Source organism: Saimiri boliviensis, chromosome 15 (assembly GCF_048565385.1).
Source record: "Saimiri boliviensis isolate mSaiBol1 chromosome 15, mSaiBol1.pri, whole genome shotgun sequence".
NCBI classification, from domain to species: domain Eukaryota; kingdom Metazoa; phylum Chordata; class Mammalia; order Primates; family Cebidae; genus Saimiri; species Saimiri boliviensis.
This window is the reverse complement of record NC_133463.1, coordinates 40,772,240-40,792,689: the sequence shown is the minus strand read 5'-3', so window position 1 is coordinate 40,792,689 and position 20,450 is coordinate 40,772,240. Positions and strand designations below refer to the sequence as shown.

At 35.7% G+C, this 20,450-nt stretch overlaps 1 protein-coding gene across 7 annotated transcripts in view; it reads left to right on the top strand.

Moving 5' to 3' along the window:
• The window catches only part of LRRCC1 (leucine rich repeat and coiled-coil centrosomal protein 1), a 39,464-nt gene extending 19,353 nt beyond the window's left edge, over positions 1-20,111 (top strand). For 4 of the 7 annotated variants that reach the window (XM_039464887.2, XM_039464888.2, XM_039464889.2 and 1 more), the window contains 12 exons: positions 572-719; positions 2,806-2,954; positions 6,346-6,550; positions 7,090-7,229; positions 8,914-9,115; positions 11,862-12,047; positions 12,786-12,960; positions 14,692-14,855; positions 15,262-15,470; positions 15,561-15,698; positions 18,392-18,527; positions 19,791-20,111. In XM_039464887.2, the coding sequence (XP_039320821.1) occupies positions 572-719; positions 2,806-2,954; positions 6,346-6,550; positions 7,090-7,229; positions 8,914-9,115; positions 11,862-12,047; positions 12,786-12,960; positions 14,692-14,855; positions 15,262-15,470; positions 15,561-15,698; positions 18,392-18,527; positions 19,791-19,913 (1,975 nt within the window). In that variant the 3' untranslated portion in view covers positions 19,914-20,111. Of the gene's footprint in view, positions 1-571; positions 720-2,805; positions 2,955-6,345; positions 6,551-7,089; positions 7,230-8,913; positions 9,155-11,861; positions 12,048-12,785; positions 12,961-14,691; positions 14,856-15,261; positions 15,471-15,560; positions 15,699-18,391; positions 18,528-19,790 lie in introns of all 7 variants that reach the window. The other 3 variants (XM_074386918.1, XM_074386919.1, XM_074386917.1) reach the window with 1 other exon arrangement.
• The last annotated feature ends 339 nt before the right edge of the window (positions 20,112-20,450 follow it).

The following is a 20,450-nucleotide window of genomic DNA, read 5'->3' as shown; positions in this document are numbered from 1 at the left end:
AAACTTTTGTCTCTCATTCTTGTTGAATACTTCCATACCTACCCAGTTATATTTTACATATATATATGCATACACACACACACACACACACACACACACACACACACAGCCATTTAGTTCACTTCAAACACTACTTAGTATTTTCCAGGACATACCCTGGAATTTCTCTGGTCCTACCAAGTGAGAGAATCTATTAACTTTGATCCATTATGTGTCGATTTTAAACTTTTCACTCCCAAAGAGTAGTTCTATTTACTGTCTTTTCAAGTTCTTGGGTATTGTCTTACCATAATCCTGAGTATTTGCAGTACTTTGTAAATTATTCTGATATATCCAAGAATTCTGCCCTACCTGAAAATGTTGAACACTGAACATTTATTAAATCATTATCTTTTTAAAAATGTTAAGGCACTCATTAACAGAGCACACCCATTTTGACCAAGTTACTATAATTTTATTAATATTCTTTTTTAAAAAGCTTATTTGCATATACAACTACAAATGTTAATGTTAGAGAAAATGTGAACACTATACTTTTTTTGAGTTATTTCCTATGTTTTATTCTTTACAGTTGTAATCGTAAAATGAAACCACCTTACCTTAAAGAATTATATGTAAGCTCATCTTTAGCAAACTGTCATATGTTACAAGAATCAGAAAAGCCGAAGACTGAAATAATTAAAGTAGAAAAAAGTACCTCAGAAGACAACACTTACCGGGTACGATTTAACAGATTAAGAAAAAATGAATATGGATAATTTTAAATACAGAGTTCCAGAAAAATTAAGCATGCTTTTTTTTTTTTTTTTTTTTTTTTTTCGAGATGGAGTTTCGCTCTTGTTACCCAGGCTGGAGTGCAATGGCACGATCTCGGCTCACCGCAACCTCCGCCTCCTGGGTTCAGGCAGTTCTCCTGCCTCAGCCTCCTGAGTAGCTGGGATTACAGGCACGTGCCACCATGCCCAGCTAATTTTTTTTTTTTGTATTTTTAGTAGAGACGGGGTTTCACCATGTTGACCAGGATGGTCTCGATCTCTCGACCTCGTGATCCACCCGCCTCGGCCTCCCAAAGTGCTGGGATTACAGGCTTGAGCCACTGCGCCCGGCCTTATGCATGCTTTTATTAGCAAAAAGTGTTTTAATTTTATCGGAGTGATGAAAATTGGGTTATTTTTTCTTTCCTGATTTCCAGATTTTATGTAACATTATTTTTGAATGAATGAAAATTGCATTTTTTTAATAGATTTAAGTGAAATCATTTGTTATATGCTTTTGGAGGAAGAAACAGGTTTGTTTTTTTTTTTTTTTTTTTTGAGACGGAGTTTCGCTCTTGTTACCCAGGCTGGAGTGCAATGGCGTGATCTCAGCTCACTGCAACCTCTGCCTCCTGGGTTCAAGCAATTCTCCTGCCTCAGCCTCCTGAGTAGCTGGGATTACAGGCAAGCGCCACCATGCCCAGCTAATTTTTTGTATTTTTAGTAGAGACGGGGTTTCACCATGTTGACCAGGATGGTCTCGATCTCTCGACCTCGTGATCCACCCGCCTCGGCCTCCCAAAGTGCTGGGATTACAGGCTTGAGCCACCACGCCCGGCCAGTTACAGATTTTTTTAATTCTTGTTTCTTAAAGTAGTGCTTCCTACTTTTTTGGGTGTGAGATCCTTTTCAGTGTCTAAAAAAATCTACAGGTCTTCTCAAAGAAAGCTATTTTTACACTCAAAAAAGTGTGTATAATTTCAAGGTTTTCATGGACTCCCCTGAAACTCAATTTTGGACCAGTGGATCCAAATTAATGGTAGCAAAGCATAAGAGGTGTTCAGAAATTTTTTAATTCTTCGAAATGTGCTTAACAGTTCTCATATTGAGAAACTTCAGTACATGTCGATTCAATATTTTATATTTTTTGTTAACTTGCCCTTATATTACTTGTGTATTGTTCTTTCAGTAGTAGAATTGCTACATTTTAGGCTACTAGTTTCCTCCCCTTATTCTCAACTATAGAGGCTTTAATACTGAAAAATAATAAGAATTATCATTATGACTTTGGACACACTTCATCTTTCTTCTTACTTAACCTGTTGTCGTGCCTGTGTTTCCCAAGTTACATATTCATTTTTCTCATGAAAAAAATCAATCTTTTCTGATTCTTTATCTACCTCCGACATTTGTTTAAAATTAGATCTTTACCAATCTTCATATTCTTTTGTATGCCTTGGTAGGGACTCTCTATCCTAATACAGGATCTGGCATGTGGGTGCCATGCTATGTGCTATTTCGAAAAGTTAATCTTACCTACTATGGCCTAATAATAGCAGCTAACATTTATTGGGTGGTTATTATGTACCAGGCACTGTTCTGCACTTTTCCATATGCTTTGCTACCATTGACTTAATTCTCAGCTAGGCACACTGGCTCACGCCTGTAATCCCAACACTTTGGGAGGCTGAAGTTGGTGGATCACTTGAGGTCAGGAGTTCGAGACCAGCCTGGCCAACATGATAAAACCTCATCTCTACTAAAAATACAAAAGTCAGCCAGGTGTGGTGGCACATGCCTGTAGTCCCAGCTACTTGGGAGGCTGAGGCAAAAGAATCACTTGAACCCAGGAGGTGGAGGTTCAGTGAGCCAAGATCGCACCACTGCACTCCAGCCTGGATGACAGAGTGAGACTCAAAAAAAAAATAATAATTTTCACTGCAGCTCTTGGAAGTAGGTACTATTATTCCCCTTTTATAAATGCAAAAATTGAGGCAGTAAGAGTTAGGTAACTTTTCTAAGTTCACATAACTTTGTTGTTTTCTTTCAGTCCCTTATTGAACAGCTAGACCAAGAGAGAGAGAAGAGATGGAGAGCTGAGCAGGCTGAAAAGAAACTAATGGATTATATTGATGAGCTGCATAAACATGCAAATAAAAAAGATGATATGCATAGTCTGGCTCTACTTACCACAGATAGGTAATAAGCCTGAAGATATCTCATAGCATAAAGAATACTGACTTTAGAATTGGAATACCTTAGTTTCAGTGTAGTTGAGTCAAAAACAGTGTATGTGGTTTTAGTTTGATTTTAAGTAACTTAATTAGATCATTCAGTGCTTTTTAGCTTGTTATATTAACAAGAAATTCAGGTACATGTATTTGAGCCCTCAACAGGGAAGTGTCAGATAAATATTGTAAGTAAAGAACAGCAAGAGACTAGAGCAGTGATTAACAAACTTTTTATGTAAAGTGCCAGATTCTGTAAAGGGCAGGCATTGGCAACCTTTTTCTTAAAGCTTCATGGGTCATATTTGATCTCATCACATACTCATCTTCTGCAATGGGCTTTTGTATCACATAGCCCAGTTTCTTAATTCTAATGTTTTTATTCTTCTGTCCTCACCATTACATCTCCCATTTTATGTGTGTTTTTTTTTTTTGTATTGCATTCTTTAATACTTTCATTTCATTCTTTGAAAACACCAGCTTTTAAAATTACAATAACTTTTTCTCTGTTTCCTGTAGTTATTTCTCATGTTATGCTTTTTCTCAAATGATTATAAGATTTTTAGAGTTTCTGATGGTTTCTTACCCTTGAATGAGCACTAGGTTTCTAGACTTGGCATTTGTTAACAGACTCTGAGAAGTTGATCTTGGTTCCATTTCCTGTCTGATTGTGCAGTGGATAATTCTTCTAAAATCTCATTTAAATAAGTTGATGTACACAGTTCACAGCCGAGTTCCCAGTTTCTTTTAAGCATTTAACTTGTAAAGTTTTGTGAAACTAATCCAGTATATTCTACCCCACTAGATTTTTCTCTGATCTGTTTGTTGTACCTGTGGATTATAAGGACAATTATAGTACCCAACCTGCGTGCTATGAGAACCTCTTTAATTATGAAGCTGTGATGCATTGTTTTATTACTAGCCCTTTTACCACTACCCACCAACTTCATGCCTTATTTGTGTTTTACAAATGTCTGTCTGAATTGATACAAGAAAATACTAGGTATAGATGAGGGTACAGGATGATTCAATTAAGAGTGCACTATGAGAAGAAATTTGGTTTTTTGTGTTTTTTTTTGAAAAAAGAGTGCTCTGACTACCTCAGAAAAACAGCACCCTGCTTTCCGTAAGTGCATAGGAAACATTATGTAATGACAGATGTATAGAGACCCTGTGACTGAGTCATGGACAGGCAGTAGAAGAGAAAGGGTAAGTCTTCCTTTTTTCAGAATGGAGCGGTTTCATGAGACAAAGCCTGAGTATTCTAGGAATTGTTTTTAATTTCAGTTTAGTTCCATTTGCCTTATAAATGGAATTATTCCCAGATTTTGGCATTGTGTTATCTTTTGTTTTCAGTTGTATGTGTATGAAATTTTACTTTATTCTGTATTCTAGGTATTGAGTGGGATATTAAGAGGAAGCTGTGTCTAGGGCTGCTAGCAAAAGTCCATTTAAACTGGAAGACTGTGGGCAGACTTCATTTTTCTTCTTACTTAACCTATTGTTGTGCCTGTATTTCCCAAGTTATGTATTCATTTTTCTCATGAAAAGTCTATCTTTTCTGATTCTCTTTTATCTATCCCCCACCCACCCACGTTCGTTTGAGATTAGATCCTTACCAATCTTCCTACTCCCGTATGTGCCTTGGTAGGGACTCCGTATCCCTAATACAGGGTCTGGCATGTAGGCACCATGCTATGAGTATATGCTATTTCAAAAAATGAATGTTATCTACTGTGGTGGCTTTATTATCCAGACCTCCTTGATGACCAGATCTGTTCCTCTGATTACGTACTAAAAATGCCTTGCCTGTATTCCTCATAAGTTTCTTAAGATCAGCATGGCCTCAGGTGGGCTCATTCTTCTTCCGTATTATGTATTTCTTGCCCTAATAAATGGTGCCCATCCAGCATCCATTCAGTCATCAAAACTATAGAAATCAAGGAATCTTTTTTTTCTTCTTGCTTCTCATATCCCAAATCCAGTTGATATTGATTATCATCTTTAATGCTGCCTTTATTCATCAATTGGTATTGATATCATTTTAAAAAACATTGAACTGTCTCCTCTGTATTCCAAGCTGTTACCTTTCTTTAGGCTTTTATCTGTTGCTTAGATGAGTGCTCCATTTCTGCTTCTCTGTGGCTTCCCTGCCCCCTACCCACATACAGTCTCTGTCTCTTTTGTATAGCATACCAAACAGGAGTTGAGAGCATGAACAAAGGAAGACTAGTGTGAAGAGTACTCTTATTGAAGTCAAGAAGGAAGGTGATAAGTTCAAGAACTGGAAAAATGGCCATAGGGTAGAAGTAAATGGATATATTTTAAGTATTTCTTGGAAATTACTTTGGGTTGGCTGCCTGGCTCAGTAGTTTCTTCATGGGGCTGTGTCTTTGTCAGTATCCCTTTTGCAAACAATAGACTTATACTCTGTCACCTCAACCACCTGTCTGTAGTATTTGGGTAAGGGATGAGCACTTGACCTAAGCTGGGTAAACATAATGCCGTAGCCTGTGGCCACAGTGATTGGTTCATGGAGTGGACATATGAATCCAGCTGGACTAATCAGAGACTTGTCTAGGACTCATTCTAAGCTGAATTAGAGAAAGGTAGTCTATCCTGTTTGGTTCAGAGCTATTAGAATATGATCCCAGAGATGTTTGTAGTCTCCCTCCTGTACCCTTATCCCAAACTAAAGGAGCTTACATGACACCATCAGGACTGCCTTTATCTAATTTCCTAGAGTCTGCTTTTGAAACCAGACCCTAGGATGGTGTTATGTTCTTGGTTTCAGTGGTCCCTCAAGATAGTGCCACCCCGTCTTTCAATATGTTTGCTTATGCGAGTCAGTAAATACTCTCTTTTTATTTAAACTAAGAGTTTTCAGTTGTAATAAAAGGGTTCTGACCAGTACAAAGCTGGGAGGGATGCTGAGTGTCTGGGTTAGATACAAGAAGTCAAAATTGACTTATAGGTTGCTGTTTATGTAGCATATCTGTTACATCACCTTATAAATATATCATGTCTGTTCTCTCTGTGAGATGCAGAGTTCCTTGAAAGCAGAGAAGAGTCCATCTTGTTCATCTTTTACACCTGCTTGCCTTTAAATCCGTATCTAGGACAATGCCTAAGACAAATTGTTTAGTAAAGTTCTGCTGTTAAATAGTAGTTTTTATGAAATATTTTTCTTTTGAGCATAAGGTTAGGTTCAGGAGTAGGGGAAAGACACACTATTTTTCTGCCAGTATTTACTGTAATTAGAGTTTGAAACATACTTCAGATCTTCTCTAAGTTTTAACATTACAATTTTATCATTTTTATATGTGTCATATACTTAACACCACATATAACTTCTGCTTTAGGCTAAAGGAAATTATTTTTAAAGAGAGAAATTCCAAAGGACAACTCGAAGTTATGGTTCACAAACTTCAAAATGAAATTAAAAAACTGACTGTTGAACTAATGAAAGCAAAAGATCAACAAGAGGATCATCTTAAACACCTAAGAACCCTGGAAAAAACATTAGAAAAAATGGAGAGACAAAAAAGGCAGCAGCAGGTGGCACAGGTATTTATTTTAATGTATCGATGGCGTAGATTAACACAAATTCATAGATTCTGTCTTGAAACAGATTATACCACTTCGTAACCTAAAAGATGTGAGGCTGTAAGCAAATGTTAAATTACTGTTAATTTAACAGTCACATAGCCTGTTGAATTATGTCTAAATTAAGGCTACTAGCACTTAACACAAAGCAATTAAAAAGAAAAGTTGATGGAGATATTGCAGGTAATTAGGCTTTTATTCTGAGAGAGCTGGCTTTTAAAAAGGCTTTTAAGTGGTTGAAGGAATTTCATTTTCATGCTTTCTGAATGAAAATTATCATTAAAATCTGTGATGCAAATAAACAATAGTTAATGCTAGTGTATTTGTTCTTTCCAAGGCTGTACTTTGTGTGACCATAACATCATTAATTTATTAAATTTTGAAAATCAACTTAGTCACCAGATTCTGTCATTTAAAAGGGACTTTTCTTACAGAAACTGACATTAAAATAGCAGGGGAGATTATTATGTAAATACTATAGTTGTGTGTATTTTACTCAGATAAGACTGATCCAAGAGGTGGAACTCAAAGCTTCAGCTGCTGATAAAGAAATATACTTACTTAGAACTTCCCTTCATCAAGAAAGGGAACAAGTGCAACAACTTCATGAACTTCTTACACTGAAAGAGCAGGAACACAGGTAAATGAAAAATGTATCAAGAATGTATTGGCATTTAGAAATAGAGAAAGAAAGCTACTGGGTCTCACCACCAGTATTTAAAGATAGTGACTGAGTATTGGTGAAGTCTGACAGAATTAGTTGGTGAAAATGCCATATTTATGTGTACATTAGAATCAGCCCTATAGCAAGAACTACTAGCTAAAAAACAAATAGGTAACTTTGTTATCAGTATTTGAGGTATAGATTTATAACAGTATAGCTTATTTTTCATTTCTCCAAACCCAGCTAAAAGTTGGTCTTTATATAGAGAGAAAATTTTTAATTGGCCTCCAAGTTAATTAATTAGTAAATTAATAAGTGAATTAATTAATCAGTATTCTTTATTCCTCTGAAAGAGGGGGGTCAATGAACTTTTTCTGTAAAGGGTCACAGAAAATATTTCAGGCTTTACAGGCCACACCTTACTTTGCCTTTGTAGCACAAAAGTAGTCATAGATAATATATAAATGAACACCATGGCTGTATTCCAATAAAAGTTTATTTACAAAGAAAAAGGCAACAGGTCATATTTGGCTGATAGGCTTTAGTTTGTCAACTCTTGCTCTGTAGAAGCCATAGTAATTTGAACATTTTCAGCTTATCTATTTCAGTTATCTATGTACTGTCCAGTGGAATTGTATGATTGTCATATGTTAATTGTATTTATTCCCAAATCTGTTTTGTTTTATACCTACATAAACTTTAATGCATAAATTTTGGTGCTCTGGGGAAAATGGTCATCATGTAAAGAAAAGACAACTATAAAAGATAGGGGGAAAATAATCATAAAAAATCTAGAACTTTTTACTTAGTTTCCTTTACAGATGTCTTTTAAGTTTTCATTCAAGTTTAAATAAACCAAAAACTGGAAATAATGGGTTTCACATTATGGGTTCAAGTAATGCAAGAAAAGTAGTGGGGAACTGTAAAGAACAAACTCACATTTAAATTAAAAACTGGCTCTCTATCAAAAGATTAGTAAATAACTTTACACTTTAACTGACTTTTTCTATTAACGAATCACCAGTGCTAATCAGACTATATTTATTGCAAGTCAAAGACTCAGCCAAAGTAGTAGATACAGTGAAGCATCTTATGTAAATGTGCCTGAAGAATTTCTGTAGCCTTAGAATGATTCTGAACTATCTCATGAAGTTAAGATTTGACATACTTCTCTTATCCCCATCATTATTAAATACACAATCAAATAACACTCATATTACTTGTACCTATCTATGCCCAGTTACTGTGTTTGAAAGTGAGAGGCTTCCCAGCACTTTGGGAGGCCGAGGCGGGTGGATCACGAGGTCAAGAGATCAAGACCATCCTGGTCAACATGGTGAAACCCCTTCTCTACTAAAAATGCAAAAAATTAGCTGGGCATGGTGGCGCATGCCTGTAATCCCAGCTACTCAGGAGGCTGAGGCAGGAGAATTGCTTGAACCCAGGAGGCAGAGGTTGCAGTGAGCCGAGATTGCACCATTGCACTCCAGCCTGGGTAACAAGAGTGAAACTACGTCTCAAAAAAAAAAAAAAGAAAGTGAGAGGCTGATATTGAATTAACAGTAGTGAATATAGAATGTTAAGAACTATGTAAAGACCTTTAAAATGTTTCTTTTCAAGTGAGTATCATCCTTTGATCTTTATGTGTTTTTTACTCCAGGAAAGAACTTGAAACAAGGGAATTTTTTACTGATACTGAGTTCCAGGATGCCTTAGCTAAAGAAATGGCCAAAGAAGAGAAAAAGCATGAGCAAGTGATAAAAGAATACCAAGAGAAAATTGATGTGTTAAACCAGCAGTATATGGACTTAGAAAACGAATTCCGTGTTGCTCTAACTGTTGAAGCCAGAAGATTTCAAGATGTAAGAATTGGCACCAGCCCTTTATTGAAAACAGAATCAGTAAGATATAGTTTGATGAGAGGACTTTGTTATAGAAACATAGCTGTGTTAAACATTGGCTTTATAATGTTAAGTAAAATATATAAATTCTTAGAGGCCTTAGTTTCCTCAAATAAATAATAGCTACTCTTTATTGCTCTTGCAAAAACTGAGTAAGATTATAAATGTTGAAGTCAAGAGAGCATTGGAATAGGAATCAAAGAACCTGAATTCCCTCCTATTACTATAGAGCAGGGATTGGCAAAGCTGAAGCCCCCCAAGCCAAATATGGCTGACTACCTTTTTTTTTTTTTTAAGTAAAGCTTTATCGAAACAGAGCCATGCTTATTTTTTACATATTATCTAGGGCTGCTTTTGTATTACAAAAGCATAGTTGAGTACTTTCTTTTTTTTTAAGATGGAGTCTGTTGCCCAGGTTGGAGTGCAGTGCAGTGGCATGACTGCAGCTCACTGCATCTTTCGCCTCCTAGATTCAAGCAATTCTTTTGTCTCAGCCTCCTGAGTAGCTGGGACTATAGTCACATGCCACTAGCCCAGTTAATTTTTGTATTTTTAGTAGAGACAGGGTTTCACTATATTTATTGATCAAATTGGTCTCAACTGCTGACCTCAGGTCATCCACCCTCCTCAGCCTCCTAACGTGCTGGGATTACAGGCATGAGCCACCATGCCCAACTGTAGTTGAGTACTTTCAACAGAGTTTATATGGCCTAGTCTGTATAGCCTAACAGTTTGCTATCTGGCACTTTCTAGAAAAAGTTCGGTAACCCCTGCTATAGAGGAATAATTGTGCTCCTTAGGCCAGTCCCACCCGGTGTACACTAGATCTCATTTCCTCCTGCCTACTTAAGATGTGGCTTCAGCAAGTCTTCTCTCTTGCTCTCATACATCTGCAATTTTTCCCTTTATATTGGATCATTCCCTTTAGCATACAAACATGCTTTGATTTCTCTCATCTTAAGAAAACTCATTCCATTTCTTCCTTTGACTACGTTATTTCTCTCCTTCCATTTGCAATAGAACATCTCAAACTTGTGCGTTTGCTGTCTTTGATTTCTCTGCTTCTCTCGCTATTGCTGTGCTAGCATTGCTCTATCAAAGCCACCTGCAATGTCTACACTATGAAAGTCATCAGTCAAATTTGTCCTCATCTGATTTGACCTAGGTGCAGCAATAGACAGGTCAATAGCTTTTTCCTCTTCCATACTCTGTTTGCTTGGTTTCCAGCACAGTGCATTTCTTGGTTTTCTGGGCTCTCCGTTATGTCACTTTTCAGTCTCTTTTTTGTTACTTTCTCTTACTTTCTCGACAACCTCATTATTGCAGTGCCCAAGTTTTCAGCCCTTAAATTACTTTTGTTTTTTTTTAAACATTCATTCTCTTGGTAAACTCCTCCAGCATCATTATACTCCCAGCCTAGACATTTTGCATGAATTCCAAACTTCTGTGTCTTTAACTGCCTGTTTAACATATTCTACTTAACTGCTGGTTTGCCTCGCAAACCTTCTACTCTGTCATTTTTCCAGTCCCAGTTAAAGCAACTCCATCCTTCTAGGTGCTTAGGCCAAAAACAAAGTCATTGTTGATTACTCTTTCTCTGACACTACACTTTTAGTACCTCGAGAGATTCTGTCTGTCATCTTTATTTTAAAAATATACATGTGACCATTTCTTACCACCTCTAACACAGCCACTCTGGTATGTCACATTATCTTGTATTATATGAAGAGCTTTCAAGTTAATCTTCCTACCTCTATCCTTCCCCTACCACTTTTGTTTATCCCAAAGGCAAAAGCTAGAATGTTCTTTTAAAATATATGTTTTCCCTCCATTTTATTCACAGTAGTGATGAAAACACTTCACAATCTAGCCCTCTGATTTCATCTCCTATTACCCTCCCCTTTATTTATGCCCCAATGACATCACCCTTCTTCCTACTCCTCCAACATATCAGGCACATTCCTGCCTAGAACACTCCTTTCCCACACATTCACGTGGCTCCATTCCTTACCTCTTTCCAGTCATTGCTCCATTGTTACCTTCTCAGTGATTATGCCAGTTAAAATTGAACCCACATCTCCCAACTTCACAAACCTTTTTCCTAAGCATGTTGTATCATCTAACACAATATATAATTTATTATGCTTGTTGTTATATTGTCAGTTCCTGCCACGTAGAATTTAAGCTTTATAAAAGCAAATTTTAATCTGTATACTCACTGATGCATTTCAGTGCCTAGAACAATATCTGGCCCCCCAGGTTCAAGTGATTCTTCTGCCTCGGCCTCCCAAGTAACTAGGATTACAGGCACTCACCACCACACCTGGCTAATTTTTGTATTTTTAGTGGAGATGGGCTGTTACCATTTTGGCCAGGCTGGTCTGAAACTCCTAACCTCAAGTGATCTGCCCTCCTTGGCCTCCCAAAGTGCTGGGATTACAAGCATGAGCCACCATGCCCAGCTCAAACAAATGAGTTCTGGCTTTAGATTTGACACTAATTCCCTGGATCACTTTAGGCAAATAGAAAATAATCACCCTGGGTCTCTGTTTCATCATCTGGAAATTAGTAGATTGAAACAGATTATCTTTAAATTTTATTCTTTTGCTATAACTGTGATTCTAAAAAAGATGTAAACTATTTCCAGAAGCAAATATTTTCTAATCATTTGGAGAACTGCTATTTATAGTACAATTTTGAAATATAGGTTAAAGATGGTTTTGAAAATGTTGCAACTGAATTAGCAAAGAGCAAACACGCTCTTATTTGGGCTCAACGAAAAGAAAATGAGTCTTCCTCTTTAATTAAAGATCTGACATGTATGGTGAAGGAACAAAAAACAAAACTCGCAGAAGTTTCTAAATTGAAACAAGAAACAGCAGCAAATTTACAGGTAAGACTTTGCAACATTATTAAATTTTTTATATTATTTTCTCAAGTGGATTGTTAAAATTTTAGGAAGTACACAAAAGGAACTTTTAAATGATATTGCATATAAGAACAGAAACTAAAGAAATTAAACCTGTGATTTCACAGATTATATTGCTTACATCAAGATAGCATTTAGGTAAAATAGGTGAACAAACTTTAAGAAACATGTTCAATTAAATAGGTGCCAGGAGTACATTGACACAGTAAAAATTGTAAAGGTGATACTCAAATGGTTAAAGTTTGGGAAGCACCACTTGGATAGCTGATATGAATTTTGTGGTGGTGATGATGATAGTTTTAGATATACTTAGATGTAATAATCTTTAAATTGTCTTTATTGCTGTTGTCTCAATTTTAAATATTACTGTTTTATGCAAAATAACTTATTTCTGAAAAATGACTTTTAGACTATTGATATAAATGCTTGGTGAAATTTTTGAGTTTTACAGTTATAGTTGCTCTTCAACAATTTTAGAATAAAATTCATGTTGTTTAAAGGAGTGGCCTCTTAAATTTGGCTTTTTATTTCGTGACCTACATTTGTCTTTAGTTGGTAAAACTAAAACTTCTTTGTAAAATTTGGTAATGTTTACTTATATTTGCTTAAATAACATTTTTTCTTATTATAAGATGGAAAAAATGGAAAATAAAGAAGCACTTAGTATAATAATTCTTTTTTATTTTTTCGGGGAATATACAGAATCAAATCAACACCCTTGAAATTTTAATTGAAGATGACAAGGAGAAGAGTATTCAAATAGAACTTCTCAAGCACGAAAAAGTCCAGCTTATTTCTGAGCTAGCAGCAAAGGAATCACTAATACTTGGTTTAAGGACAGAAAGAAAAGTATGGGGACATGAACTGGCACAACAGGGTAAAATTATCAGATTTTCAAAGGGAAAATAGCTTATGCTTATAAACGAGCAATCTGGGTATTGAGAGAAAAAGGCTCAACTCTGCCTAAAGATGCCCAGAAGAAAGGTGACCCTTTATCTGGAGGGCTAAGTGGGTGTTTGCCAACTCAAGGTGAGATGCAGACCTCTTAGGAAATGGGAAATAGTTTATTACACCAGTGAAGAAGTTATGGCTCTGATTTTTTCAAATTTTTTTCCGATGATAATTTGACTACTTTTCTGAACCATGTGTACTTTTACAATGCAACATCTAAATATATTCGTTTGGTTTGGTTTGGTTTGAGAGATTTGCTCTCGTTGCCCAGCCTAGAGTGCAAAGGCACAATCTCGGCTTACCAAGACCTCTGCCTCCTGGGTTCAAACAATTTTCCTGCCTCAGCCTCCCAAGTAGCTGGGATTACAGGCATGTACCACCATGTCTGGCTAATTTTGAATTTGTAGTGGAAACGGGGTTTCTCCATGTTGGCCAGGCTGGTCTCGAACTCCTTACCTCAGGCAATCCACCAGCCTGGGCCTCCCAAAGTATTGGGATTACAGGCATGAGCCACTGCATCCGGCCTAAATATATTGTTAAAAAAATTTTTTTTTTTTTTTGAGACGGGAGTTTCACTGTTGTTGCCTAGGCTGGAGTGCAATGGCATGATGTCGGCTCACTGCAACCTCTGCCTTCTGGATTGAAGCAATTCTCCTGCCTCAGCTTCCCAAGTGGCTGGGATTACAGGCATGTGCCACCATGCCTGGCAAATTTGTGTATTTTTAGCAGAGATGGGGTTTCCCTGTTTTGGCTAGGCTGAATTCTCGAACTCTCGACCTCAGGTGATCCGCCCACTCCGGCCTCCCAAAATGCTGGGATTACAGGTGTGAGCCACTGTACCCGGCCAAAAATAATTCTTATACAGTGATTTTAAGTTATTTGTACATATACACATTTTCTGATATATGCAAAATTTATTGTGTATGCACAAATTAAAATATATGAATGAAAACTAGGTTTCGGTAAACCCTCAGTCTCATTCCCTTTTGTATCACTGTAAAGTAAGAGATATATACTGGGTTTTTTGTTTGGTTTTTTTTTGAGACATTAGAGTCTCACTCTGTCCCTCAGGCTAAAGTGCAGTGGTGTGATCTTGGCACACTGCAACTCTGCCTCCCAGATTCAAACAATTCTGCCGCATTCCCCACAGTAGCTGGGATTACAGACATGCACCACCACACTGACTAATTTTTTTGTATTTTTAGTAGAGACAGAGTTTCACCACATTGGCCAGGCTGATTTCAAACTCCTCACCTCAAGTGATCCACCCAGCTAGGCCTCCCAAAGTGCTAGGATTACAGATGTGAGCAGCTGTGCCCAACCAAGATATTTGGTCTTAATGGAGCATTGCTTATTTGTTCATTCCCTGTAGGAATTTTTAATATCCTCTTTTTTGTTTGAATACCATAACGTGAATTAATATTACATATCTGAGTTACTTGTTCTCAACTTTATTTGTGGTTTCAGGTTTTAAAATAGCCACAGATGTTTAAGAGGCCTTCTTGTTGGCTTCCCCTTTCCTCTTTGTATTCCCTATTGTAAGCTACATTTCTTTATTTATTTTTATTATTATTGTATTATAGATTGTTAGAGTTTAAGAAGATACAAAACCCCCAAGGTGTTTTAAAGTTTGTAATTGATGATTTTTGTTTCTTAGGATCTTCTCTAGCTCAAAATCATGGAAAATTGGAAGCTCAAATTGAAAGTTTATCTAGAGAGAATGAATGTCTGCGAAAGACAAATGAAAGTGATAGTGATGCATTAAGAATAAAGTGTAAAATCATAGAAGACCAAACTGAAACTATTAGAAAATTAAAAGATGTAAGTTTGACATTTTACTTCAGTTAAAGAGCAAATGACAGGTTTCAAAATCTGGAGATCAAAATATCCAAAAACTGTTTTTCAGTGTTTCCCAACTGTTGTCAGATTTGGAGTAGACTATCATGCATTTCTTTTTATAATATTTGCCCCTTTGCTTTTAAAAAGTTATACATGATGTTTATTAATTTGGTATGAACTTTACTTAAGAATTTAATGGAGAATCTTATTATGGCCTTTGGAATAACTGTAAATACTCAGTGTCAATCAAAGGTTAGGAGTCACAAGAAAATGAATCTTTTATGTGATTAAAATGTTATTTTAAAGGATAAATTAAACCATATCTAATTAACCAGCATATGAAGCATTTAAAGTTAATAAAAACAAAGTACCAATTTTTTTCTTGAAGTGCTTACAAGAAAAGGATGAACACATCAAAAGATTACAAGAAAAGATCACAGAAATAGAAAAATGCACTCAAGAACAACTTGACGAAAAATCTGCACAATTGGATGAGGTACTTGAGAAGTTGGAAAGGCACAATGAAAGAAAAGAAAAACTAAAACAACAGTTGAAAGGAAAGGAAGTAGAACTTGAAGAAATTAGAAAAGCTTACAGGTATTGTACAGTACAGTATTTCCCATTGAGAAATAAAATGTGGCTTAATAATTTCATAAACCCAATTTATTTTTCCAATTCTCATATTAGTACACTGAATCAGAAGTGGCATGATAAAGGAGAACTTCTATGTCATCTTGAAACACAAGTAAAAGAAGTGAAAGAAAAATTTGAAAACAAGGAGAAGAAACTTAAAGCGGAAAGAGACAAAAGTATTGAACTACAAAAGTAAGCATTAAGTTCTAAAGGATTTGAGATCTCCTTAATTGTAAACACTGTGGGATAGGTGAAATCTGTGTAAAGAGAGAAGGGCTAAAAATGATGTAGGACAAAGTTATTTGCCAAGAAGTTTGTTTTCATTTCATCTGTAAAATGAAGATAGCAGTAGCATCTACCTTATGTTAGATAACACACATATTTTTTATATATGTGTGTTTATGAATAGATATGGATTGTGTGAATTATCTAGTTCTTATAACAGTGCCTGACACATAAGAATTGCTACATGAAGCTGCATGCAGTGGCTCACACCTGTAATCTCAGCACTTTGGGAGGCCAAGGTGGGGGGATCACCAGAGATCAGGAGTTTGAGACCAACCTGACCACCACAGTGAAACCTCATCTCTACTAAAAATATAAAAAATTAGCCAGGCGTGGTGGCAGGCACCTGTAATCCCAGCTACTCAGGAGGCTGAAGCAGGAGAACCACTTAAACCCAGGAGGTAGAGGTTACAGTGAGCTGAGATTGCACCATTGCACTCCAGCCTGGGCAACGAGAACAAAACTTTGTTTCAAAAACAAACAAGAATTGCTATATGAACAATTTGTTTTTATTACTATGATAGTTTTAAACTCTGTTTGAATGAAACCAGCTAGTGATATTTTAGTTGTTGTAAGTGAAATTTTAGGAGTCTGTCAGTTGACTACCGGGGCAGTGAGCTCTTGAGGAGGCGAGAGGACATTTAGATAGCAATTGCCAGCACAAGCTGAGGATGAGAGCCGATTTTAAAGAGAGGAAGTAAAATGTGTACCTAGCTGCCACAGTTATGTGGGTTCCATAAAATACTCAAGAGTAAATAAGGTTTTACTGTATTAAAAAATATAACTCGACTTGTTAAAAATAATTTATAAAATTGATAACTTCAAAATTAAGTAGCCCAGGTTAATGATTAGTTCTCATGTCAAGACAGTGCTTTAGATAACATGGCTATGGATAGCCCAAAAATCTCATTTAAAGATAAGTTCTAATTATATCAACTCTAATGTAACCTAGAATTTGATTTATTGCTTTGACTCAGTCTAATGGGAAAGTGTTGTTATACTCTGCAGAAAGTTTTGGTTGATAGCACAGTTGTTTTCCATTGATAGACCCTGTTCCACTTGGCATTCAACCAAATACTAATACAAGAACCTTGGCTTGGAATCTGTTGCAATTTTTTATCCTGCCAGCAACAAATTTACAGTTAGGAGTCTTTCAGTTTTAAAAAGAAAGTCATATTCTATAATTAGCAAAAATCGAATAAAAATTATAAAACCCAACAATCTTTAGAATCTTCTCCATTCCATTATTTATTATATCATTAATATAAAAATACAGACGATTTTATACATGAATTGCCTTTATGACTAAGATTGCTATAAATACTTTTTTAATTTAATGGAATTGTAATAAAATAAGCCAATTATTGTTAATAATAACAGGTTGTACTTGTATAGCGTTTTACAGTGTATAAGGTCAGTTTCTTCTATCTTATTTTGAACCCAACAGTAATCCTGTAAGGTTGGCAGAACAGGCAGGATTATCCTGTTTTATAGTTGGAAAACTCAGTTTGTGACTTGCCCCTAGTCACTTGGCTACTAAGTGGTACAATTTTAAAAAGGCTTTTGATGCGTGTTTCTAATATTTAATCTTTTATTACCAATTGCTATCCCAAAACCGGAAAATGTGCTCTTTTTATGAATGTTACTTTTTTAATAGCATTATTTGTATTTATATAAAGGAATTGGTGTTTTGCCTCTAGGATACTTTCAGCACTAAAATTTTGTGAATACCATTTAATGTGTTTTGTCCACTAAGCATTACCATAAAGAAGCCACAAATACATATTCATAAACTTAAATCATCTGTAATATGCAATTCTCAAAGTATCACACTGAAAACGTATGGGGAAAAAAGATTGATAGTAGTCATCATCTGTGAAGGTGCTTATAAACTATACCCTTAAGCCAGATGGTGGCTCACACCTGTAATCCCAGCACTTTGGGCAGATCACTTTAGGCCAGGAGTTTGAGACCAGCCTATCCAACATAGTGAAACCCTGTCTCTACTAAAAATACAAAAAAATTAGCTGAGCCATGGTGATATACAGCCTGTAATCTCAGCTACTTGGGAGGCTGAGGCATGAGAATCACAAACCCAGGAGGCAGAGGTTGCTTTGAGCCGTGGTCAGGCCACTGTACTCCAGCCTTGACACAGCAAGACCCTGTCTCAAAATAAAATAAAATAAAAACTATACTCATAGACGAAATAAATGGGGAAACAGAGTACTCTAAGTTTCGGAAAATGAAAGTATAACAAACTTTTATATAGTGATATATTAGCGATATATTATCACTGTATAAATATATATATAAATACATTAGTGATATATTATCACTATAAGTTTCAGAAAACAAAAGTATAACAAACTTTTATATAGTGATACATTAGTGATGTATTATCCCAACCTAATTGTTAACTTAGTAGATTCTGCTGGATGATGAACTACTTATATTTTTAGTTACCCTGTAATAGCCCTTTGATGCTTTCATAATACTGAGTTCCATACCATTATGAATGTGAGCCACCCAAGAAGAAATAACATCCTAATCCATACATTCACAGCACATATACACGTATATGTGGGTGTTCTTGTTTTAAGGAATGCAATGGAAAAGCTTCATAGTATGGATGATGCCTTTAAAAAACAAGTTGATGCAATTGTTGAAGCTCATCAAGCTGAAATAGCACATCTGGCAAATGAAAAGCAGAAGTGTATTGACTCTGCAAATTTAAAGGTACTGTAAGTAAAATTCACAGTAATCAGTATATTACATGAATATAGCTAAATAAATTGGATCTTGGAGAATTATGAAGAGCAAAGGCAACCTGATCTCATGACCAAATAGATATGAAGAATGTTGCCAAAACTATCATGAAACCAGGCTAAAACGTTGGTAGTACTTACATTCATTGTAGAACATAATTCTAGTTTCTAAACAAAAATTGTATATTTGATTCTAGTGTGTACCCTCTCTGCTCTCTGGATAAAAATTTCATATCAACTTCTTGGATAGAAGTCTGTTTGGTTACACATAGCCAGGGTGAGAATCTGAATATATTAAACATACTCTATCAACACCTTGGAAAAAGTTATCAAAGAGTACTTCATTTGGGTTCAAGACTATCAGTTTTGTTATCTCAATGTTATTAACAAAATCTTGAGTTTAGGGTGATGCCGAATCAGAGGCAAACATCAGAAGCACCTATGAAGCATTTTAATAATACATATTTATGAACTTCCCCTCAGACTCATTAAGTCTGGAGTCAGGCTCAGGTATTTTTTTAATTCCCCAGGTGATTCTTATGTGACCTCTCTGGTGAGATTATTATGAATTTCTATTTTTTTTCTGATTCTGAAGTGATAATAAGAAACTAAGGTATCTGTAAAACTGGAGATCCACAAATCAGCAACTAGAAAAGAGTTCACCAACAGAAAGGCAAAGTAATACTTGATATAGAAATTATATGGCCGGATGCAATGGCTCAAGCCTGTAATCCCAGCACTGTGGGAGGCTGAGGCTGGTGGATCACTTGAGCTCAGGAATTCAAGACCAGCATGGGCAATATGGTGAAACCCTCTCTACTAAAAATACAAAAATTAGCTGGGTGTGGTGGCACATGCCTGTAGTCGCAGCTTTTGGGGGGACTGAGGTCGCATGATTACTTTAGCCCAGGAGGCAGGTGATTTGTCCACCTCAGATTACAGGCATGAGCCACCACTCCGGGCAAGTTAAAATATATTGCCATGTCTTTTGCACAAGAAGTTTATGAAAACTAAGTAGATAATATATTAATGCATGAAAGCACTTTGTATACTGTGTAAATCCTGTATTTTTCCTATTAGCATTTGAGCAAGTTACATTTTACTGACATTTCTTTAGATATATCACAGATTTCAAAATGTGTAACAATAAATTGTGGACCTCTTCTTTTAGAATGCATTTTAAAAATACGTTTTCTTTAAGAAATTAAAATGTAAAATTTACATGTTGATTTAGGTTCATCAGATTGAAGAAGAAATGCGTGAACTTTTGGAAGAAACATGCAAGAATAAAAAAACAATGGAAGCAAAAATTAAACAGCTTGCTTTTGCCTTAAATGAAATTCAGCAAGATATGTGATGGTTCTGAGAATGAACTTAATTGAAATGAACCAGCAGACCTATTGTAAAAATGATTAAATATTGTAATAGTAGTAACTGCTATGACTTTTAAATGTCTCTTTCTACACGTTTCATTATGAATATATTTTTAAAGACTTTTGATCAAATATTTATTAATTGTATATGTAGATTTTTTATAATAAATTGTTGACAGTTATGTCTATTAGAAAAACTATCATAACTAGACTTAAAACATTTTTATTGTTTCTGTACTATACATTGTTTGGTAATTACATATTTGCCTACAGATTTTTAATGAAAAGATTAGTATTTTGACTATATAAGGGAAAATATTTTAATTGTTGTTGCCTTACTGTGATGATGAAGAACTAATTATATTTTTTTGTTGTCATTTAGTTAATGTAGCTCAGTTCTTTTAAAGTGCTTATGTAGCCAAAAGGCATTTGAAATCTGTATGATAAAAGATGTGGCATTCTTAAGAAACCATATGTAGCCATCTCCACATCAATCATTATGACCCCTTTTTTTAATAATG